Here is a 25,775-nt window from a genome sequence, read left to right on the forward strand (position 1 = left end):
ATATATATATATATATATATATATATATATATGTATATATATATATGTATGTATATATACACTAGTGCAAACACACATTCATTTTCAATGTGTGACAAAGATTACTTCAAAGCTAAGTCTTCCCATCTCCGTTTTCAACTCAAATTGGTTTATTTTGAGAATCAATTTCTCATTCACCTTATTATCATTTTTAAGCGTACAATATATCGATTTTTTTCTCACTTAAAAGAATCTGAATCCACTTTGACTCAACCCAAATCAGAAATGGACCTCACATATATTTATACCACAAAATTTCCAATGAGAATTAGCTTATCACGATTTGTCAATGAATTTCTATGTGTAAAATTGGTATGGCATTTGTCACATCTTAAATTGCCATTTAGCAATGAGGTGAAAGTCCAACAACTATCCTTGTTGAAGAAAACAACCTTCTCTAGCGATAATCTAGCAAAAGAAATGAATTTTAAAAGAGTAAACTTTATGTGAAGACAATTATGGTTGCCTTTGTTTGGCTTTGTCAAAGAAAAAGAAAAACGTTTTTCTTTAGTTGCTAAATATACCACATATTCACGTGAAAATTTACTTAATAACAAATTTGTTCTTTTCCGGGTTAGTTGCGTTTGTTGCTCATATTCTTCTCCCAAAAAGTTGAATCCCCAACCCTAAAGTCCCTATACTCCGACCCGACAGAGCTGTGAGTTTGTTGTTCATAATCTTTTAACTATGGGTTATGAAAAAATAATCAAAATTTTATTCGAAACTTGAGAACCACACACACACACGCGCACACACACACACACACACACACACACACACACACACACACACACACACACACACACACACACACACACACACACACATATATATATATATATATATATATATATATATATATATATATATATATATATATATATATATATATATATATATATATATATATTGAGTACAAACTTGAGAACTAGGGGTGGGCGTTTTGGGCTTCGTTTCGATTTTTTTAAGTTTTGGTTTCAGTTTTTCGGTTTAACATTAGAGTTCGGTTTGGTTTTGGTTCAGTTTGAAACGATTCGGTTTCGGTTTAAGATCCCCAAATTTTAACATTTCCTAATTTTCCGAACATACTACCAAACAATACATATAATCCAAATCTAAAGGCTAAACATTATATAACAAAATAGCAATTCAAAGTTCAAATACAATACTATATACTAATTATCAAGCATCAGTTGACTTTTTTTGCACAACCAACTCTTCAGGTGGTTCACTTGGAATATTATATTGAGAAGATGAATAATCATCTATCTGTGTAGTTAATATTAGAAGAACAAGTTTGGGAAGAATATTAGAAGAACAAGTGTCAAGTACTATATAGTTAATTTTTTGACACAATCCGTCATTGATAATGCACTAGAATATTATTTTTCAGTGCACTCGAAATATATTCCAGTACTAGAAAATAATTTCAGTGCACTGAAAATCAAAATTAAAATGAGCGTAAAACACATTAAATTTATAAAACATGAAACTAAGGAAAATACTGAATATTGTAAATATAACTCAAGTTAGATATAATTGTGAGGTAAAGAACGATTCGACAAACAACAAAAGTGCAAAGTAGATAACAAGCTATAAAGAAATCAAATAAAAAATTTAAGAGAGATACTAGTGAGAATAGGAACTGAATGGCGGAGCAGGCATCAAGGGACTTGAATTTATTTCTTTTATTATATTATTATTATTATTATTATTATTATTATTAAAAAATCAAATGGTGTTCGGTTCGGTCCGATTTTTTGCCAAACCGTTTGGTTTGGTTCAATTTTTAATTGAATCATTCAATTTACAAGAATTCTGAACCGTTCGATTTTTTATTACTAGTTCGGGTCGGCTCAGCTCGGTTGGTTCGGGTAAATCGAACCGAATTGTCCACCCCTATTAAGAACTATGCATATGCAAAACAATTAATAATAACTTAGCATTAGAACTAAAAATGCAATTGTTCAACCCAACACTTTTTGGAGTAAAGTTACAAATACAATTGTAAAGTTAAATGATAAATGATAAAAGACTGGAACGATTGAAGCCAAATCTATATTAGTCCCACATTAATGAAGTACAAGTCGTTAAATGTAAAAGTAAAAAATGTAAAGCATAGTTAGTTCTCATGTGACTTAAAAGTCATGATTGGAGACTGCAATGTGGGAGTTCAATTTGAATCCTATGTGAAACATGTATGCGAAAAATGCTCAGGAATATTAAAAGGCATGGATTATATCCCTTGTGCCACATGAAGACTAAGATATAATCGTTGAACTGATTAGACGACTCTAAGGGCGGGGTTTTACGGGTTTACAATTAGTCCGATGAAATTGGGATAATCTAGGTTAACAAAATAAAAAATTGAAAAGCAATAATAATTAATTTCTTTTGATTTTTATGAAAGTCAAAATACAGATATAATTCCCATTTTTTAGCATGAGTGATCGCGAGTGGGAAGACAACGAAGCAGAAGTATAGCGCCACCGTCAAGGAACGGTGGGGAAAGATGTCACGGCAGTTATAATCGCCGTCAGATAATTACGGTGGGCTCCTAGGCGGGCGGGCCCATCTGATTCGGCAGCGGGGTGGGCCCAAAATCTGGGTTCTTTTCTGTGGGCCCGACATTTCCACGAGGGCGCATAGCTGTACATCCGTCACGTGGCCGTTGCCATGGTGGCCACGACAGTTTGTATAATAAAATCTCCGCTAATCCTCTCCCAGCCAATCACATCTCCCCTCCCACGTGGGACTCCTGGGCCCACCATAGCAATGACGTCACCATCCACTTTATTATTATTTAACCCTAAAAATATCCATCTTTAGATTAAAATAATATTTCCATCAACGTTAGGCTTTGTTGTTATTTCAATTCTTTTCACCAACCTGCCCAGAAAACTCTCAACTTTTCCATCTTTTCTTTCTCTCCAATTCTATTCTCTTCTCCTCTACCTTCTCCATTCTTGGAAAAACAAGTCTAGAAATTTTTTTATTTTTTTGTTTTTAAATTAAAGAAGAAGAAGAAGCTATCCTAGATGGGTGATGCTTCAGCTGAGTATATCCACATGGTAAGTAAAAAAAAAAAATGAAATATATATATATTTTTATATATTTATTGGATTATTATTATTATTATTGTTGTTGTTGAAATTGAATGAAATTAGTGGTGTTGTTGCAGGTGCACCACCTAATAGAAGAGTGCCTAATGTTCAAGATGAGTAAGGAGGAATGCATGGAAGCACTCTCTAAACATGCAAATATCCAGCCACTTATCACTTCCACTGGTAAGTTTTTTCATTTCTTAACTTTTTCATCAATATAATTTATCTCCATCTAAACCATATATGGTAATATATTCAAGCTAAGAAACCCAAATTATGTTTTTCTTCTACATACTTTCCTTTTTTGTTTAATTTGTTTGTGGGTGAAGGTGGGTGGGGTATTTTTGGGGGGGCTTGGGTGGGGTGGGGGGAGTGAAGATAACAAGGGAGGGTTTTTTTTTTTTTTTTTTTTTTTTTTGGTGACCAGAGAAACCTGTAGTCACTATTCTGAGGGTGTGAACTGGGTAAATTTCACTTAATGACTACAATAGACAAATGATCACAAGGAGGTAAACTAACTTAAGTTGTCTATATATAATGTCTGACTCAAATCTTGAAGGTTGAAATTTGAACTCGTGAGCTTATAGTTACAAATAATAATATTTCCTTTGATTGGATCACCTTTTTACAGAATGAACTGAATCGGGCTGGCTTTTTAAGGAAAATGATACACAATGTATAGTACAAGTGGTAGTACGTTACGTTTATGTGTGGTTCATTCATAAAATAATATCTGATTTGATCTCCCAATCCAAAAATTCTTTTGGCCGATGTTTGGTCCTACACTCCTACAAACTCGATATCTGTATACCCAATAAATTAAATTTATGAGATTTTTATTCTATAAACAGAAAAAAAAAAAAAGTGTAATTTAACATATATATATATGTATGTAGTGTGGAAGGAATTAGAGAAAGAGAACAAAGAGTTCTTTGAGGCGTACAAGAAGCAGGGAAGAGAGGAAAGTGCAGAAATAATGGAGACGACAAGGCAAAAAGTTGAGAAGATGGTTTTAGGTTCTTGGAAGAAAGACCCAAAAGACGAAGCATGATGATGATGATGAGTATATTCAATAATAATAAGCTAAGATACATATATATATATATTGTAGGAATTGAATAAAAGATGGAATTAGGTAATGATGATGATAAGGGTATCTGATCTGCGACGTATGGGATAGCGCAGCATGGGGAAGTGTCGATATGATGTTGATAAGGCCGGGCATCATATATGTTTAATTTGCTGGGTGTAATATATTTTGTCGTGTGGAATTTGTTGGAGAGCAGCTGGATGAAATAAATGAAGTAGTACGTTGAGAAAGGGAAGAAAGGGACGTACATTTTTGTATCCAAAATTAATGGTTGGTCACAAATGTTTTTGCGGTACATATATGATAGCCCCCTTTCATTCATCACCTTCTCATTGCTTATTTCCATCCTAGCTTCACACACACATGCCAAATTCTGTCTTTAGTCCCCGACTATTGTAGTAGTGTTACGTTTAATCTTATTCTTTTAATTTTGTTATATTACATTCCTGATTTTGTTTTGCTTATAGCACTTAGTCTGGTTTCTTAATTTTTTGTCATCTCATTATTGTATTATTATTATTACTAGTCTTTTCTATGCGTGATACGTAAAAACATATGCCCAATATTTATATTTTTAAAAATAACTAACAAATTTTTACTAATTAAAATCTAAGTGAAATAAAATTTATTTATTATATTAATCTAATATATAACGAATATATAATGTTTTACAAATATTGTTATAATTAAAGAATATAAGAAAAGATATGGTAGATGCATGCGCATGGTAAAAGTAATGAAAAAATAACAGAAGTTATAACGGTAAGGATATTTTTGTCTAAAATATTGTATAGTACAACTCTAAAGGCACAATAAAATAGTTAACATTAAAAATACGGATATAAATGAGAGATATAACTTTGATTGAGAGTTATTATGTTTTTTAAATTATTAAAACATCCTAAAAATAGATGGGAAAGGTACTCCTAGATCATCTTTCTCAGTTTTCTTACTACATATTCGGTAATCATAATCAATTTTGCCGGTTACATATTAAATTATATAATGTTTATTATACAATCTACACATAGTTTATATTTTATTAACTTTAAAAGTTTATACAGAGTTAAATTGATATTTACAAATGTTAATTATATATTGTATATATATACACTATACGTTTATTTATATAGGGTCGAATTAATAATACTATGATTACAAAATACAAACATTAAATATAAATAATACACTTAATTTAACATTAAATACAAGTATAATCATACTTAATTTAACATTAAATACTAATATTAGTATTTATGAAAGAAAATTTTGTAGGAGTAAGTCTTGTATGAGATGCATAGTATTTTTTTTAGTTAGGGAGAATGACTATATTAGCCCTTCAATTATGCTATACTATTAATTAAACTCAATCCTTTATTTATACCCATGAGGCCATGATTACATTTAGTTCCTAAATTGTTTGTTTAGTAAATATTTTAGTCTCCCACCACAAAGTTAGTTATGTTAAAATTAAAGGTGATTGAAGGTAAATTTAGAATTTTATTATCTTCCCAACAAAACATAAATCAAGGGCCGGGGTGTGGGGCTTTAGGGTTGGAGTTCAACCTTTTGGAAAGAATAAATCAAATAAGTTTTGAAGTTCAAACCATTTCTTGTATTTAATATAATAGTATTTTCTATATATGCACAATGCGCAAATATAGGTGCCCAATATTAGTACTCTATATTAAATTTTGGATTTATTTAGATTTTAGATATTTAAATTATTGTAAATAATAATAATAATAATAATAATAATGTAAAACATTTTAATATTTTTAATATTTATATTTTAAGAAATAACTAACATATAACTGGCAAATTATTGTGTGGACCATAACAAAAAGTATATTTTTAACATACTAAATGTACATTATTTGTGTATTGAATATACATTATACAAAATAATATACTTTCAGTACTCAAATAATGTACTTTCCATGAATACAATGTACATTATTAATATACTAAAAACACATTATTTTTGTACTAAATGTACATTATTTTATAACATACAAAATATGGTCCACACAATAATGATTGCATATAACTCCAATATATAATGTGTATATTTTTATTTTTATTTTGAAAGGTAATGTGTATATATTATTATTATTGGAGAAGATAAGAAAATATATGGTGGATGCATGTGCATGGTAACAATAGTGAAAAAGATAACGGAAGTTATAACGGTAGGGATATTTTTTTGTCCAAAATATTGTATTGTACAACTTTTATAGCATAATGTATATTAAAAAAAAATGTAACGAAAAAATGGGCATAAATAAAGGGTATAACCTTCATTCACACTTATTATGTTATGTTATTTCCCATTTTTCTTTGTAAAAATTGAAGTATGTGCTCCATCTCAACTAGTTGGATTGCACATTAATGGGACTGTAGTCGCTTATGGGGTGACGTAGAAATTCGAACCCATGACCTTTAGTCTGGCTCTGATACCAAATTGAAGCATGTGTTCCATTAATGTGCAATCCACATCTCAAATTAATGTGGATTGCACATTAATGGAATAAATGGGGTGTGGGGCCCTTAGGGTTGGGGTTCAACCTTTTGGAAGAATGTATATAATGTTTAATGAACAAGAATAATCATATAGCTAAATATTTTCAAAATGATTATGGAATGCTTAGAAACTATCAATAAAAAAAATTAAATAATACTTTTATGTCAAAAGTATATTTTGATTCCCATCAACCAAATATATACTTTTGAGTTTTGACTTAAAGAGTATTGTCTTTTTTTTTTTTCTTTTTGTTTGGGATATATCATATATATATATATATATATATATATATATATATATATATATATATATATATTTGGTTAAAGAAAATCAAAATCTACTTTTGACTTAAGAGTATTGTCCCTCTTTTTTTTTTTTTTTTAATTCACATTATTACTTTTTTTTTTTTTTTTTTTTTTTAGCTTTCCTTAATCATTTTGAAAACATTTAGTTATAGGATATATTATGTTTGTTCATTTAGCAGTATTTACATAAATTTACAAAGAAAAATAATGTATATTACATACAAGAAATATATGGTTACAACTTTAATTTTTATTTTTTTTCCTGAATGCTACTGACTCTATTATATTGTAGTATCTGTTTAAACATACTTTCTCAACCTAATGAAGCACACAGAATCAACAACACCTCCACTGAGGCGCAATCTCATGACTTCCCACATGGGAGAGGTCACTAAATGAACGATTCATGAACTATATGAGGTCAGATGTATAAATAAAAAAAATTGAGTTTACAGTTATTATAGCATAAATAAAATGTCCATTCTCATCCCCTTTTAATTATAATGTAATACTCTTCTATGCACTTAAAAAAAATATTACGCTTAACTAAAAAGTAATACATATCTCACACAAGAAGATCTTACACAAGACTTGTCATTGCATCATTTGGGGGAAAAAGAACATTTATTCGATGAAAAACATCATCCTCATGGGAAATTCAAAGAATTTTTTTTTTTTGAAAATTAAAGAAATTTTAATAAAAAATAGCAATGACATTTTTATAAATATGAATTCGATGCATCATTTTGAGATGAATCTGCATATTTTAAGGAAAACCCTCACATTTTTTTATTTTTTTTTTGGCGAAGAGGAAAACCCTCACATTAATCTTTGTTCAAAAAAAATTTTCTAGTCCAAACTGATTAATTTTTACCTAAATACACATGGATTGTTATGAGAGATTAAACACATTGGCTATGTTTGGCAAATCTAGCTGAAAAGTAATAAGTTAGGAGTTGAAAACTAAAGAGTTGTTAAGCTAGCTGTTATGCTTGAAAGTGTTTCGTTTAATTAGTTTTTTGATAAGTTGATAAATGTAAAAAGACAAAAAAAAAATGACATATTCATAAAATTTAAATTAGTTTGTTTACATATTAAAATTTAACATTTTGTCTTCAAAAAAAAAAAAATAATAATAATATTTTGAAATAAAGTTGTTTGCATAATCATGATCTAGCATCCAATAATGAATTAGCAATATTGTTGCGAATCTCCTTCATCTCATAATAATAATAATAATAATAATAATAATAATAATAATAATAATAATAATAATAATAATAATAATAATAATAATAATAATAATAATAATAATAATAATAATAATAATAATAATAATTGCGGTGAAAGTTGCGGATAAAGGAAAAGAAAAAATGATTTTAGTTGGGAAGAATAAAAAATGTCATTTCTATTGAGTATTGTTTTATTTTTTTAATTTTAATTTAAAATTATTTAAGAAATTAATTTTTAATAAATTAATCTCCACGTCAGCATTGACCAGTCAAATAGGTCAATTTCAATTTAATTACATAATTTTGAAATATTCATAGTTTGAATTTTTCTTTTTTTTTAATTCGATGGCTCAATTACATATTCGTATGTAGTTCAGTGACCTATTTGAGCATTATTCCTTAATTTAAAAGATTAAAATGACTTAATTGAAAATGCATTAGTTGTTTACTTTGAGTAAACGTTCAAATCTTGGTTGAAATTTTTTATTTTATTTTTATTTTATAAAGGGTCTGTTTACTAACAGAAAACTGTTCTCTGTTTTCTGTTTCTGTTTTTTAATTTTTTTAATTTCCATTCTCTGTTTTATGTTTAGAAAACTTGTTTACTATCAGAAAACTTTCTCTGTTTTCTTTTTCTTTTTTTTTTCTTCTAATTTTTCAATTTTCACATAAAATTTAGTTTAGATAATATTAATATTTTTTGAGCTAATATTTAATTTTTTTTTTTTTTTTGGATATATTCATTTGAATGTCATGCATATGAATATATAACTTTTACTTTGAATTCTTATATATGTGAGATTTCAATATCCGATATCTGAACCGAACTTTTATTATGATGTAACATAATTAAAAATATTTGAACTAATAATCTATTGAGTCCAATCAAAATGTAAAACATTATATAGAGTTTAATTCTTAATTTTGATAGTGTAAATAATGTCTAACTTTAAAGTGTGAGCAAATAAATTATGTTTAAATAAGTAAAGTAAGTAGAAAAGATAGAAGATAGTGATAAGTAAAATAAGATGATAATGAATGTAATTATAGTAATGTGGTTATAGTGACATATAACTAAATAGATGATAGATGATTCTGTTTTCCATTTCGAAAACAGTTTTTAAGTGTGTTTCAGTTTTCCAGAAATTTTCAGAAATTATTTTCAGTTTTCAAATTAGAAAACTATGTTAGTAAATATGTTTTTTGTTTTCTATTTTTTAGTTTCCGAAAATTTCCAAAAATTTCCAGTTAGTAAACGGCACCTAAAATTCCCGAACCAGCCCAAGGCCCAGGCCTCGCGGCGAGATCATGGCAATTTATATCCTACACCACAGCGCGCGTTGCACTGTGCGCCCAGATTCAAAACGACGTCGTTTTAATTTTATTATTATTTTTTTAAATTTCCCGCCCCAGTGTATGGCAGTTATTTTTCTTTAAAAAAAACCCCTGTTCAGAAATGTACATAATGTTATACTAGAATACACATAATTGTATACATGAATGCACATAATTATATAACAAAATATACATACTCTTTTTAAAAGATAATACACATAATCTAACATAATACATAATAAACATAAACTTTTAACATAATACACATCAACTCTTAACATAATATACACAAATTTTCTGATTCGGATGTACATAATTGTATAAAAAGAATGTACATAATTGTATAAAAAATGTACATAACTGTATAAACAAATATACATAATTGTATAAACAAATATACATAATTGTGTGAACAAATATACATAATCACAGCAACTTCCTACCGCGCCTCCCAAAACGACCCCAAAACGACATCGTTTTGGGAGGCGCACGACGCACAATGCTACGCGCGTCGTGGTGTAGGGTATAACGATTGCGAGATCATGGTCCTCTATAATGAGGCCCAAATCTGGGATTCAACTCCAACATAGGGGCAAATTATGCTGTGCATCCGTATGCACCATGCATGGTGCATACGGATGCAAAAACGACGTCGTTTTATTAAAAACGCGCGTCTCTCCTTAAAAAAAAAAAAAAATCAGGTTCGATTCCCAGCAACAACATATGAATTAAAATTCCAGAATCGATGAACTATAATTCCATAATCGATGAACTATAATTCCATAATCTATGAACTAAAATTCCAGAATCTAATCTATGAACTAAAAATTCCAGAATGAATGAACTAAAATTTCAGAATCTATGAACTAAAATTTCAGAATCAATGAACTACAATTCCAGAATCGATGAACTATAATTCCAAAATCAATGAACTAAAATTCCATAATCTATGAACTAAAATTCCAGAATGAATGAACAACATAATACTGTTGCTGGGAATCGAACCTTATTTTTTTTAAGGAGAGACGCGCGTTTTTAATAAAACGACGTCGTTTTTGCATCCGAGGGCATACGGTTGCATAGCATAACTATCCCAACATGCAGTTGTTATATTATAGACCGCGGTGCATAATCGATTATGCACCGCGGCCCATATACGGCGCCGTTTCTTTAAGTAAAGAAACGGCCCGCCGTTAGAGTTAACGGAGTCCGTTTGTTTGGTGTATTAAATACCAACTGACACTACAGTATATCCAAACTGACACTGCAGTTATATCAAAATGATACTGTAGTTATAGTGAAATGAAACTGCAGTGTATATAAACTGAAATAGAATAACATTTCACATATTTGAGTGTATATTGTACAATGAAGTTGTAATTATATCAAAATGATCATGTAGTTGTGTTTTAATAAAACTATAGTGTATATAAAATAAAATTAAATAACATTTTCACATATTTGAGTCTAAAAATATCGAATGAAACTATAGTTATATCGAAATGAAACTGTAGTTGTATTCAACTGAAACTGCAGTGTATACAAAATGACACTGAATAACAGAATTACTTTTTGCAAAAGGGTGCGAAACGGCGGAAATAAACACTATTAATTTTCATTTAAAAAAAAAAGACGCGCGGTGCATAATCGATTATGCACCGCGGTGCATAATATAATTTGCTCCCAACATGGGAGCATACGCAAAACGCCATCTTGTTAATCTTTATGGCCATTATATATGAGCCCACATCATAGGCCCAATTATTCCTAAAGGCTAAAGCAATAGTAGACCACTAACATAAGATTCATTTTTTTTAGTATAGTGAAAGTCATTTCAAATACATTGAATGTTCATTTTTAGATAATGTATCTAAAAATAACCTTCAATACATAAAAATGAAATTTCAATATATTAAAATTGAATATTTATTAGTGGTTCATATTACAATGTAAACTATAGCGGTCCACAATATAATTTGCTTACCTGAAGGCATTTGGGCGCTTTATTGTACACGTAAGTCTACAACTCCATTTACTAAAATATGTAAAAGTAGAATATAATCTCAATTTTTACTTTGTTGATTTTTAAGGGTTTACATGATAAAAATAATTTGTCATTGCTTGTCACATCTACCCATTGACTAATAAAGTAGATCACCTAAAGGGAATTTAATTTGTATTTATTTACTATTAAGTCCAATTAATTGAAATTAATTTTAAATATGTTGCTATTAGGTCCAATTTAGATATGTTTGATTTATACTACTTGCTATTTATTTTTTATTTGTTTCATATTAATCTAAAAAATGATAAGATGATTAAAAATATAAACAGACAAGGAGGTAAAGTTTGAAGCAATGCAAAACGTGATCGCATCGGACTGGCGTCCAACGAAGGGGGTGCGGGTGACAGAGGTGCAGTCGAACCTATTCATGTTCGACTTTTTTGCAGAAGCTGATGCGAGGTTTCTATTAGAGGATGGCCCTTGTTTGTTCAAGAACGCCTCCCTGGTGTGCAGGATGTTGAACGCCGGTGATGTGCCGATGGTTGTCGAACTGTTCTAGATTCCAATATGGGTTCAGGTACATGACTTGCCTTATGGTTATATTGATGACTCTATGCTTGAACAGATTGGGAATTTTGTTGGTGAGCTTTTGAAGCTGGACACAACGAACATAGGTGGGGGCATGAGTTTTTTCTGGGTGAGGGTTTCCGTGGATGTGCGGAAGCCATTGAAGAGGCGTATGAAGTTAATTCAGCGTGATGGTGAGTGGTCCTGGGTCCAGTTTAAATATGAGTTGTTGCATAAGTTCTGTTTCTTTTGTGGAGTCTTAGGCCATATTGATCGGTACAGTGGGTTGGCGAGAGACTCAGGTGTTGTGCCGGATCACTATCCATATGGGAGTTGGCTACGAGCTGGTGCGGGAAGAGATGACAAAGGGGTGGAGGCTCATTTGTTGGTTTAGGGGCCACCGGGGAGATATGGGGAGGTCGTGGGTGGAGCTGGAGGTTCAACGACGGTTTTGAAGGGAAAAGGGTGGTGGAGGGTACTTAGCCGAGAAGGGGTTCGGAGGGAAGTCGGGTTTTGGTGGTGGCAGACGGTAGCAGGCAGTTGGCGACTGAGGAAGGGATGGCTTTGCGGCCGAAGAGGAAACGGGGTAGTGAAAGTGGTGGCTTAGGTGGTATCGATGTGGCTATGAGGCAACGAATTTTCAACTCTTGGCGGGTTCTGGGAACCAGACCCGCTCGTTGCAATGAGTATCGTTAGTTCAAACCGTCGTGATTTGGGCAATCCACAAATAATTCGTGACGAAGTCAATTTTTAGATTTCTAATTAGAATTAATTCTTGAAAATGATCATAATTAACACATTTCTTATAACCCGGGTTTGATTCCCACAAGTGACGATTTTCTTTGGACCAGCTTTTGTGTCTCGAAGCAAATTGGGTGGACCTGAACCGTTAAACGGACAGAGAAAGACCCGGACCACAATGTGTGGTTTACACCAAATAATTAACACATTTCTAGAACGTTATTTACACTGAGGTAAGAACCCAATTCAAACTAAAAAAGTAGGAGTCATCTTCTTAGACTCCACCGAGTTAACTTGTTCACTTCTCGGACTGAGTTCACTCGGTCGAGAGGTTACTGTGTTTTATTAGTTGGAGATATTCGTCTATGCAACTTGCTGGTGCATATGAGTCAAACCTTTTCAGACTTAGTTTAAGAATTGATTTGCACCCTCCTGCACACTAGAGAGAGCATGCATGCTATACAATTCAAACTTTTCCAAAAAAGAAAATTTTATATATACTAGCGCAAATCCACATCCCTTTTTTCTAATGTGGGACAAAGATTTCTTTCAAACATTCAATCTCTATTTTTCAAACTCAAATTGATACATTTTAAGAATCAATTTTCAATTCACTCTTATTCATTTTGAGCGTACAATATATCAATTTATTTGTTTCACTTATAAAAACTCAAATCTACATTGACTCAACACAAATTAAAAATAGACCCCACCAATATTTTTACTACAAAATAATCATTCAAAATGTCAATTTTACTAATACTTTCAACATTTTTCAATTAAGATACCACCATTACAAGAATGCACAAGTCTACCACTCTACGGACGATTGCAAAGTACGTCATTGATTAAGGTGTTAAATCGATTAGTGTCACATGCAATATCATGAAAACTCTCATGCAGTTATTCATATATTGGTAAGTAAAAATCTAGGCTAGTTGAATGCGTAAAAATTATAAGTATGCACTAAATATTATTGCCATTATGCTATATATTGGCCCTGTTTGGTAAAATAGTTAGCTTATCAGCTAATTTAGACTTATTTGATCATTATTAATGAATTGACTTTGTTAAAAATCAATATATAAGTATTTGGTCAATTAGCTTTTTGTAACTTCAAAATATTAAAATTCAAAAAGCTGCTCAAAACAACTTTTTCAATTAGCTTTTTGAAAAAAAAAATTATAGCAAACAATTATCAGCTAACAACTAATTTACCAAACACTTTTCTACAATCAACAAATGTTATCAACTAATTATACCATCTAATTAACCTAATCAATTAACAGCTAAAAGCTATTAACTAACAACCATTTATCAAACAGGGTCACTGTCCAATTAAATTAGTCCATAACATCTTTAACATTGCTTCCATCAGAGTTGAAGGTGCATGTCCTGATCGAAAAAGTTTGAAAAACTCCACGGAGGAAGGGAGGTGAGATTACTCCCCCATTGTTGCCAAGACGTACGGTTGGTGTCGGAATTAGCAGTATTATTGTGATATTTCTGACCATAGTTCGATTGCTGGTTGTTCCGGGAGGACGAGGCCCGCTGAGTGGCATTAGCTGTTGCCAATAGTGATTGGCGTGTATCAACAGCAACCTTCAACTGGCGTTCATGGTCAGTTAGAATATCCGCCAGCTCACCCCACGAGACGGGCGTTTCACGAACGCGGACTGCAGAGATAATGGAGTTGTACTCATCTCCAAGCTGCGTCAACACATACACGACCAAATTTTCATCAGTGACTGGACACTGAGCAAGAGCAAGGTCATCAGCGATAGCCCGCATGTCAGTGAGGTACGCCGTAATGGACCGAGAACCTCTGGGATTTGTGGTGAGCTTTGCCTTGAGGGAAATGATGCGTCCTCGAGAGGCACTAGCGTAACTGGCAATGAGACGTTGCTATGCATCGCGGGCTGTTGTGACCGAGGAGATGACCGGCTGGATTGTGTCAGTACAGCTGCCCAGAAGTGCACTGACAATAGTTTGGTCTTGGCGATACCAAACAAAATGGCTCGGGTTAGCGACGGTGTTCGCGGAATCGATGAACTTGACTGGTTCCATGATGGAACCGTCAACATATCCCAGGAGATCAAGTCCAACAAGAGTAGCGTGGACTTGCCGGCGCCATACTGGGAAATTCGTAGGTGTGAGTTTGATAGGGAAGTGTGTAGTTGCGTGAAGCTGAATGACTTCAGTGGTGGCCGGAACAGTAGTTTGGGTGGTGGACGCCATTGAGTAGAAAGGAAGCAAGGGAGAGAGAAAAAAAAAAAAAAAAACAAAAGTTTATTTCGTAGGAGATTTTAGGCTCTGGATACCATGTAAAGATTATGAACAAGTGATTTATTGATGAAACTATAGGCAACTATAAATAGCTTTACAAATGAGAGAAGATAGCTATTAGTTACAACAACTAGCCTAATAGCTATTATACAGGAGCTAGAATAGGACTAAATATAATAAGAGAAGATATCAACCACATATATATTTAACAAGATGTAGGTCAGTCGTTATACCATAGACTATGGTCTATCTTTACATTTTTAATATCTTAAAAATATATTTTTATTTTTTAATACATTAAAAGTTTATTTTTTGAAGATATATTATTTGGATATTGAAAGTATATTATTTGATATATTATCAAAAAATGAACTTTAAGTATATAAATAATATAGAGTATATTTTTAATATATACAAAAATGAATATTTATTCATGATCTGTAGTATTATTTGTGGACGTGGGGTGCTTATAGCTAGTTGGGAAGATAATGACTCATAATACAGTAACAAATAATTGGGCCAAGCTGATAACTTTGGGTAGGTTGTGCTACATCTTCTTATTCAATGCACAATTGTCCCTATTCCCCTCTCTAGTCTCTATTATTGGAATTATTTGCATAGGTCCATTTTACTTACTGTTTTTATATATTAATATATACTAAAAATAGGTACAGTACAGAATAGGCTGCTTCAGAATTGAATTGAAGCCTCATATCAGTCTACTTCTCTTTTAACTATAAGTAAATGTTTATAGCCCATACGAAATTAGCTCACTGGTTCAGTAGGTAGTATTTGGGAGAATAAATTAAGGTTTGAACTTTAATAGCGGTAGTGTGAGGATTACGTCTAAAATAGACAAATTTTTTGTGTGTACCAATATTTGGCTCTGTATGCTAAGCTATTGAGTAAGCGTAATTTACATCGTTCTAAATGCTCTGTGACGATTAAACCTTTTGGGAGAAGTAAATGTTTATATTTGTGTGTAAAACAATAATGAGCTAAGGCGACTACACTTATAAATATGCCAATTAAGTTATTTGCTTTTTATATTAATCATTTTCGGTATATATGCATGTTTTTTTAGTAGTGTCTTTTGATCCTAGATTTATAGGTGACAATTCACTTGTAGTTTTTTTTTAGAACATTCTTCTTTAGTTTTAGTATGTATTATTCTGGGATGACTTTTTTTGTCATTCATCAATAAAATCGTTTAAATTTTATAAAATACAAAGACAAATGGTCTTCAATTATTAATTTTTTTTCAAAATAAAAATAAAAATAAAAATATAGCAAATCAACCCAATTTGTATTAAAAAAGATTGAAATACCGTTGTTATATATACACACACATAGTTAGTCGGACAGGATTCTATGCAAATTTCACCGTTGGTTTAATTTTTCTAAAACCCACCCTCGATCCACGATTCACTATCACTCAAAAAATTTTGAATCATACAAATTAAATTCGAACAAATATCCGCGGATTGGATTGAAATTGTGATTCTATTCACTTGCTCGATTACTATTTTGAGACATCAATTTGCCCTTTTGCCTCGCAAATTATGCTGTGCAACCGAATGCACCTTGCAAGGTGCATACGGTTGCAAAACGGCGCCGTTTTGGTTAAAAAAAACGCGCGTCCCACTTAAAGATGAAATCAGGTTCGATTCCCGGCAATAGCATTTTTATATATCCAGAAATTCATAACTATATATCCAGAAATTCATAACTATATATCCACAAATTTATAAGTATATATCCACAGTGAATGAATGAAGTAAAAATCCACAATGAATGAATGAATGAAGTAAAAATCCACAATGAATGAATGAATGAATGAAGTAAAAATTCACAATGAATGAACTAAATATCCACAATGAATGAACTAAATATCCACAATGATTGAACTAAATATCCACAATGAATGAACTAAATATCCATAAATTCATAACTATATATCCAGAAATTCATAACTATATATCCACAGTGAATGAATGAAGTAAATATCTACCATGAATGAACTAAATATCCACAATGAATGAACTAAATATCCATAAATTCATAACTATATATCCACAAATTTATAACTATATATCCAGAAATTCATAACTATATATCCACAATAATGCTATTGCCGAGAATCGAACCTGAATTTTTTATTTTTTTTTTTAACTAAGACGCGCGTTTTTAATCAGAATGACGTCGTTTTGTATCGTATGCACCATACGCATGGTACATTTGGTTGCACGGCATAAGTATTGCTTTTGCCTCTACATTATACCTATTGGGTATCGAGACTTGGGCCGCTTGCATCACTATTGTAGCGTTGTGGAGTTGGATGTTTCCTAAGGAAAAGGGAATCTACATTGTCGTCAACTATTCTTTATATTTATGTTTTCCATCTATATTTCAAAACTTTCTTGGAAAGAAGAAAGCCGACACGTTTCTTTTCTTTTTCCATTTTTTCCCCCCTTTATATGTTCCAAAATTATAGAACCCATAAATAAATAAACAAAATATTGAGATCTCCGCCTTCCAAGAATCTATATATCTTTTCGTAGGGATGAAAATAAATTGAGTCAAACTGAGCTTTAAAAAATTAGACATGAATTTGTTACGAAATTCTGAAGTCGGACATGAATTTATATGTAGATTTTTTATTAGGCTCAAACCTACAATTGGTCTCGTCTAGCCTGAAGCTTTTTAAAAAAATAGTTTAATATGTACGTCATTAAAAAAACTTCAAAATAAGTCATGCTTTGAACCTATTTAAAGTCAAATGTTTAATTTTTTAAAAAACTTTAATAAGTATTTTAAAATAATTTACAAAACATATCTAACACAAAATTAATACATAACTACATAAGTATATCACCACAATTTAAACATAATAGCATTAAAACATAAAACAAAAAATAAAACGAGTCACGACTTCAGCATGCGCGTTAACTTGTTTAGGAATAAACTTAATTGTATTATTGTTTGTTAATTGTTATCCTATATAACCTCATAAATAGTTAATAATCAACTCACATAATTAAGTCGCGACATTCATTAAATATTATAATAGTAAAAACAATTAATAGATAATTAACTATAAGAACACTTGTAGCAAGATTAGGAGCAATGTTTATAATTAAATTAGAATATAAAATGGAACTTTGGAGGTGATGGGTTATGGTTACGTAATTATATATAGAAAAAATTCCAATTTTAGTCCACTGACTATTGGAGTTGTGTTAATTACAACACTTGACTTTCAAAAATGTTAATTTAGTACCTTGACTATGCAATTTCTATCAATTTTGGTCACGCCGGTCAAATTTCACCGAAAATTTAATAGGTCAAATAATGAGGGTATTTTAGTCATTTTACTCATCTTTTCTTTCTTTTCCGATGAGCTTCTCTCCATTTCCGGCGACGTTTTCTTCTCCGGACTACCTATAATTGCAGCCCGATGTGAAAGCTTTGGTTCGAGGCGCACATACTTTCCGATGCCTAAATCTGGGGATTACGAGCTGGGTTAAGTTGCCGCATCAACAACGCCAATTTCGAATGGGGGAGGCCGATCTTTATAGGGACAGAGATACGTACTTACTCGGCAAAAGGAGTGGGATGGGTGAAGGGTTTTCAAAAGTTCAATGTTCTCAAACACCTGGATATCCTCATCCAAGTCACCACAAATTGCATTCAAAAATCATCATTTAGCTTCAAAACCATACATGCAGTTTTAATCCCAATTTATATCTTTGAAGGTTAGTCTTACCTCCCAGATATGGAGCTTAAAGTAGTTGATGACGTAGTACGCCATAGCAATTTTAAGCCCAAGTCACTTGCTGCTTGCTCTTCCGTTCAACTCATATTTTCACTAGTATCTCTGGTAAATGTTTATTATTATTATTATTATTATTATTATTATTATTATTATTATTATTATTATTATTATTATTATTATATTAAAAAAATTCAAACGGTATTCGATTCGATTCGATTTTTTACCGAATAATTTGGTTCAATTTAGTTTTTTACCAAATAATTCGGAATCCATTACCGTTCGGTTGTTCGAATTGGTTCAGTATGGTTTGGCTCGGGAAAACCACACCGAATTGCCACCCCTAAAGTTAATTACTGAAATGGTCCCTTGACTATAGCAAAATTACCAATTTGGTCCTAAGTTAACGGAAGTCTAACGGAGGACCAAATTGGTTAAGATTTTTAAAGTTGAGGGACTTAATTGGTCAAAAAAAAAATAGTCGATGACCAAATTGGTAATTTCACTATAGTCAAGAGACCATTTTCATAATTAACTCCTTTTTTTATTAAACAAGCCAAGCCTAACTAGTAACTACGTCTTAATTAGGCCAGGTCATAGGCCCCTACAAAGGGGTCTGGCCTATTCTCATCCTTATGTTTTCGTCCATACGACCATACCAATTGGGATTTAGGAAGAAGAAAAAGGGGGAAAAAATTAATAACAATAATAAACAAGCAAGTCTCTTCTTAATACAAACTATTGGTCACCAGCTTTCTTCCTCACGAAACTTTGCTCTTCCTACTCCTCTCCTTCCGTGTTCAAAACTTTGTCTAGTTCGCTGGGTTTAACTGCTTGAGTGCTCAAACGTTAAATCGTAGCTTGTTTTATCCTAAGAAACTTAGGCTACAACACTCCTAGCACCACAAGGAGGTAACAAATAAGTTTTAAGGATAGTGTGGGTATCACACGACTTAAGCTAAACACCGAGCCTAAGAATCTTTTTCCCGTTGCTTGTGTTTCCCCTAGCATAACAACAACTTTTAATTCAAATGCTAAAAAAAAAACATTAGAGTCAAACCATCCATACACAAGTTAAGATATATTACACAATAGTGTGCTCACATAACCATACATATTGAACTTTTGCTCTCTTAATTTAATTGAAGAAGTGCTACATTTCCCTTTTTTGTATGTTCTGCATTTTGTACAAAAATTGAAACAAAATGGTTGCTACCACCATAGTTGCAGTAGGCGCTAGGCGTTAGTCAGGCGCTCGGGTAGCGCCTAGACGGAATCTAGGCGGCGCTAGGCGGGCGCCAAAAAAACAGTGGTAGACTTGCAGTTTGACAATTTTAATGATGTTGTTTTCAAAATTCAATCAAATAACACATCTAAATAAATGATATAATGATAATTCATAAGTCATAACATCAAAACAATATTAAAAAATAAAAATACTCAAATACTTCAATCATCCAAAGATTCAAAATATTAAACTAGTTTACAGACGGTTGAACTAGACAACATCAGTCGAAATCGACCGACTAGGCCGATTTTGCCGCCTAGGCGGCCGGTTGATTTTTAGGCGTCTAACAGTGAAAGCGGAACGGTCTAGGGGCGCCTAGCGCCTAGGCGCTGCCTAGGTCAATTTTTACAACATTAGCCACGACCAAACTACACGCAACAGCTTTGTAATTTGATTAGACATAAATTGATCAATCTTAGCTCAAGTTAATTTTAAAAAATAAAAATAAAAATGGAACTATGAATGCTTTTTGAAAAATTTCTTTGGACCCTTCCATATTGGCCATAATAGTAACATACCTACTAACCTAGCTTAATCAAATTAATTTGGTAAAGACAATACAAATATAGGTGATTGATTGAATCATGATATGATCATGTTTGCCTAGCTTTGTCCATTGAATTGTCAAGTTGACTGTTCCAATTGGAGCCTTTTGAAAGAGACTATACTTCTGTGCAGTGCCTACTTCTTTTGTTTGATTCAATTTAACTCAAGTTCAACAAATTAAATTAAAAGTTTAATTTGGTCTTTACACTGGTTAGGTTAAACCAAAGAGATAATTTCATCACCATTCAAAAGCTATAATAATGTTGATAAGGACCTACAAATCACTTTAATTAAGACAATTATTACTTTTGCTTTCTCTTTAATTAAATTACCTTTAAGTCAAAGCTATTCAGTTAAACAGATGCATCATATCATGCATACATCCTTGTTAAAGAAGTGCCTAAATCCCTTTATTACTTGCTCTATAGAATTTTATAGCTAGCTAATATTTTATAATGTCCCATATTTGACTGCTTTTGTGCTGAAGACCAAAAACCAATTCCTAAATTCCCAATTCATAAGCAAACATCAGGTTAGAATAATGAATTTGCCCGCACGGACTTAACTCACTGGTTCAGTAGTTGGTATTTGAAAGAAAAGATCAAGGTTCGAATCTCGGTAGCGGCGATGTGGAGATTTTGCCCAAAGTGGACAGATCCCTTGTGCGGGCAATATATCTTCAATGGAGGTTTGAATCAACATGTTTGTTTGGTCTTCGTGAAAGGACCGGATGTATGGCATAATCTTCATGGAGAGGATTTTACTTTCAAGACGATTTTATTATGGTCTCTGAATAAGATTCAGAACTTTTCACAATGATTTCATAAGAAATGCGAGTTTTTCACAATGATTTCATAAGAAATGAGAGCTCCTATTTATAGTAGTAGGATACGAAGACTTTTGATAGCAGGTTCAAACTATTTTGATATTATCTAATTAAACAAATTAGATAATATCTTATGGATATATTAGAAAATAGAAATGCAGCAAATCGACCCGGGGAGACGGGGCAAGGAGGATTTGAGTGGACCTGCGTCGGGGCCCCGAGGTTGAGCCATGTGCTTAAGGCCTCGGTTATGGGGCATCGGCTACGAGGCCTCGGTCGTGAGGACTCAGCCGGTCATTCCATAGGTCGGGTTTTGGGACCGGGTGCGGTCAAAGGAGGCTGCAACCGTTCCCACCGCATCAGGGGGACAGTTGTGCATAAATAGTCTTGTAATTGTCTTGTTGAGACATATTCATTATCACTGTCCTAGTTTACTATTGTAATAGCATTACATTCCCTTTGTAATAGCTTTGCAACCACAAATCAGTACAATATTTGGTCTCTGAGACCTATAACACTTGTTTTCCTATCACTTTGCCTATTTTATATATTATCCATTTACACTTTCCTTAATTTATTTGGTTTAATAATTCGGACCGCCCAGGTTAATTAAATCCATCAATATTAATATTATCTAAAACGTATCTAGATATTATTATGTATAAATTCTTGCTCTCAAGATACATTTGAAAATATTCATATCAGTTTTGATATTTCAAATTTTCAGTGTAAACTAATAAATGTTAATTTTCAATGAATCATTTAAATATAACTTTAAAATTTCAATTAAAGAATACCACATGAGGTTGTACATTTTGCTTTTTATAATCTCAAAACACGCAAAACATGAAAGGGGCTGAATACGAATATTGAAAGGGGAATTGATTTAGCTTAATAAAAATTGAGTTGACTTTAAATAAAAGACTGGTGACATTTAATTCAAACTTTAAAGAATTTTAAATACGAGAAAATTGAAATTTATGACCCTCTATAATATGCCAATTATTAATGTCACTCATGAATTATTAGTGGTGTAAATGTTGCCCTTCAATTTTGAATTTAAAACGGTACATATATTCCCCCTCCCGTACCGTATGGGAGTGGCAATATATGTACCATTTTAAAAAAATGAGGGGCAACATTTACACTAAGGGCACTATATGTACCATTTTGAAAATTGAAGGACAACATTTACACCACTAATAATTCAGGGGTGGCATTGATAATTGACATATTATGAAAGGGCAAAGGGACATAGATTACAATTTTCCCTTTTAATAATCTACTGGTAGGGAAAATTGTAAAAATGTCCCTCTATAATATGCCAATTATCAATGTCACCCCTGAATTATGAGTGGTGTAAATATTGCCCCTCAATTATCAAAACGATGCACATATATCCCCTCACTTTAGTGGGCCAAATTCACACTATTCTCTACTTGCGAATTCGAGAGCTTCCCGAGATGAAAAACAAAGACTTCTACAACCTAGGAACCTTCCGAGATGAAGTTTCATGAGCACTTTATCGATAAGTCTCCACTTCGGTCCTTTATTTTTTATTCATTTTTAAAGTTTACTATAAATTCCACTCGGTTCGGGACTACAATGACAACTTCGAGGTCGATTCATTCTTGATGTTGTCTTACAATACGGTCATCAAAGAGATCAAATGGTTATCAAAAGTTCGGGGGGTTTCACCGAGTGCATCTGCGGACCAGACGACCGTGAGGCCGAGCACGCCCGAAACTTCTCCACCCGAGGACGCATGTCCTTCTGCTCGGGTAACATATGATCATCTTCCTTCTTACCCCAGCCCTTCTACTCCTTGGGTATCCAGTGGTCCTTCTCCCTAAATTCGAGCCCCCACTCTCTCGAGTGGGAGGTATAAATTTTTGAGTAGCGAGAACGTCGAGACCTACCAACCCCTCCTTACTCTTTTCGAGCTACATGACCTATCTAGCCTCCTAAATGGTCGGACTACAAACGATGCTCGACGTAGCCTTGACAATATCATTGAACGCCACCAAGGAGATTGTATCGGGATTCACTTCGATTCTCTGAAAGCCCCAATGTTTCTCCCGTCCTCTCCTTTTCTTTCGACTTTCCTTGAAGACTATGGGGTCCTACCTGTCTAGATCTGTCCGAATGTGCATTGCATTTTGGCTTGCTTTGTCCAGATTTGTGCCCGTCATAACATTCCCCGCACATTAGAGTTTTTCCTCTTCATGTTCTCAGTCCGAACCCTTCCACTGAAACACCGGGGGGTGGGTTCCTTATTAGCTAGGAAAAAGGGCCAATCTACAGCATCACCCACCTCCCCGACAATAACAAGGGTTGGAAGCATTGCTTCTTCTCCCTTAAATATAAATGGTGTCTCCTAGTCTTGAACATTTGGAGTTCTCAATTCTGGAGGCACGTCTACCCGGCCCCGACTCCCACTCTGACTTCTCATGTCGAAGCCATCTCCGTAGACTTCTATGATTACCACATCTTAACGACTCCCGAGGAGTATGCCACGGCCAACCTCCAAGAACCCCGGTATGATCTCGATAATTTTTTGGGTATCTATCAATTATTAAATGTATTACAATTCAATTTCTATACCACTACATTCTCTTTGCCAACGTAATAAAAGTACGATAATTTTAATGAAAAACACTATAAAATGCTTGCATGACTAATTATTTCATTTGCAAGTTTCATTTATATTGTTAACTAGTTAATGACAAGAAACTAAGTACAAAATTATTATTCATAGTTAATCAAATTTTTTCTTTATAGCTGAGCTTTATTGATTATGTGTTGTATTTATATAGATGGATTGGTGCTAATCAATGTTGGACTATATATATACGGAGTAGTACATTCTTTTTTTTTTTTTTTAAAGGATATACGGAGACTGGAGTAGTACACAACTAAATAGAAATGTATAAAGAGTCAGGTGAGGAGTGTAGTAAATGTGAAAGCCGTAAAAAGGTTAATTGCGTCTGCCGGGAGTCGAACCCGGGTCTATTGCTTGGAAGGCAATTATCCTAACCGTTGGACTACAAACGCTTCTGCTAAGAGACTGCTGGACTTAAATTATTAACGAAACTACGAATAATTTATATATAAAAATAGTTCTAAATAACTATATTAGCTAAAGTAATCGAATGAAATTATAATTTGATAAATATTTGGTTCTTGTGTCCAAGATGAACATTGATTCGTTGATAGAAGGGGGGACAATGTACACTGGAATGGAGAACAATATGCACAGGAAGGAATAACAATGTGCACTGAAAGCTAGGGAAACAATATGCACTGGAAAAAAAAAATTATGCACTCAAAGAAGTAAAAATGTGCACTCAAAGAAGAGAAATTATGCACTCGAAATTAAAAAGATACATTTACTTAAATAAATTTATCAAACAAGCTTGGCGTATTTTTCCAAATTTCTCTCATTCTGAGTAATTGATCTTGATTTAATCAATGGTTAAGATTTCATCCTATTTTTCACCTCATGAAATCTTCATATTTAATCTGTCTCCTATATATATCCAATAAAAACATAATAAACAAAATGAAGGGATTTTAAATTTTCGGATTTTCCCATATGTAGATCAATAAATTGACTTGTCTAAAATTTTATGTGATAAATTGCAAAAATTCACGGGAAAAAAGGAAGCAATTTGGCACAAATTCCATTGATAACGGTGGGTAGTATGAAAATTAGAACATATTTTAATGAGACGTGCTGCTTTTTGGCAATATGTATTTTAGTAGTAAGACAGTAGTATAGCAGCGGTAGCACAGCTTGGACGGCATGCAGTAGAAAACAAAAAATTAACATGTAGAGTAATTAAGCAACAAAGGATATAATGATGACAGGCAGCATGCAGAGAATCTAGAGACTAGGGACAGTAATAATGCATACATTATTAAGAATTGAATTGAATGAGATAAATACACAAAACACATTTTTTAACTTTTCACCTTTACTTTTTTACGCCCTACATGGAGCCTTGGAGACGATGTCAAATCAACAGGCACCTAAATTCATAGGTTTATTCATTATTTTATTAAAAAAAAAAAAAAGGAACAAGAACTTAAAAAGAGTAAATTCTAGGAGTGAG

General features: G+C 32.5%; 2 protein-coding genes, 1 long non-coding RNA gene and 1 other non-coding gene across 6 annotated transcripts; 2 read left to right on the forward strand and 2 right to left on the reverse strand.

The window, feature by feature from the left end:
* Nucleotides 1-4,647, forward strand: LOC109157993. The gene is made up of 2 exons (XR_002050304.1): nt 1-32; nt 4,279-4,647. It is a non-coding gene; the product is annotated as an uncharacterized LOC109157993 (long non-coding RNA).
* LOC109157992 lies at nt 2,868-25,206 on the forward strand. 3 transcript variants are annotated; one of them, XM_019305807.1, is made up of 4 exons: nt 2,868-3,110; nt 3,221-3,326; nt 4,040-4,211; nt 25,191-25,206. In XM_019305807.1, the coding sequence occupies exons 1-3, from the start codon at nt 3,078-3,080 to the stop codon at nt 4,192-4,194; spliced, it is 294 nt and encodes a 97-aa protein (XP_019161352.1). In that variant the 5' UTR covers nt 2,868-3,077; the 3' UTR covers nt 4,195-4,211; nt 25,191-25,206. The 3 variants fall into 3 exon arrangements, 2 of the variants coding, with proteins under 2 accessions (XP_019161352.1, XP_019161351.1); XM_019305806.1 differs by lacking the exon at nt 25,191-25,206 and adding an exon at nt 7,022-7,041 and having other exon boundaries at nt 4,040-4,200; XR_002050303.1 differs by lacking the exon at nt 25,191-25,206 and adding an exon at nt 4,280-4,557 and having other exon boundaries at nt 2,925-3,110; nt 4,040-4,246.
* LOC109158039 lies at nt 14,317-14,733 on the reverse strand. Its single transcript, XM_019305859.1, has one exon. The coding sequence runs from the start codon at nt 14,731-14,733 to the stop codon at nt 14,317-14,319; it is 417 nt and encodes a 138-aa protein (XP_019161404.1).
* Nucleotides 24,643-24,714, reverse strand: TRNAG-UCC. The gene has a single exon. It is a non-coding gene; the product is annotated as a tRNA-Gly (tRNA).
* Nucleotides 25,207-25,775: the final 569 nt, after the last annotated feature.

The sequence above is a fragment of the Ipomoea nil genome, unplaced genomic scaffold (genome assembly GCF_001879475.1).
Source record: "Ipomoea nil cultivar Tokyo-kokei standard unplaced genomic scaffold, Asagao_1.1 scaffold2805, whole genome shotgun sequence".
NCBI lineage: Eukaryota > Viridiplantae > Streptophyta > Magnoliopsida > Solanales > Convolvulaceae > Ipomoea > Ipomoea nil.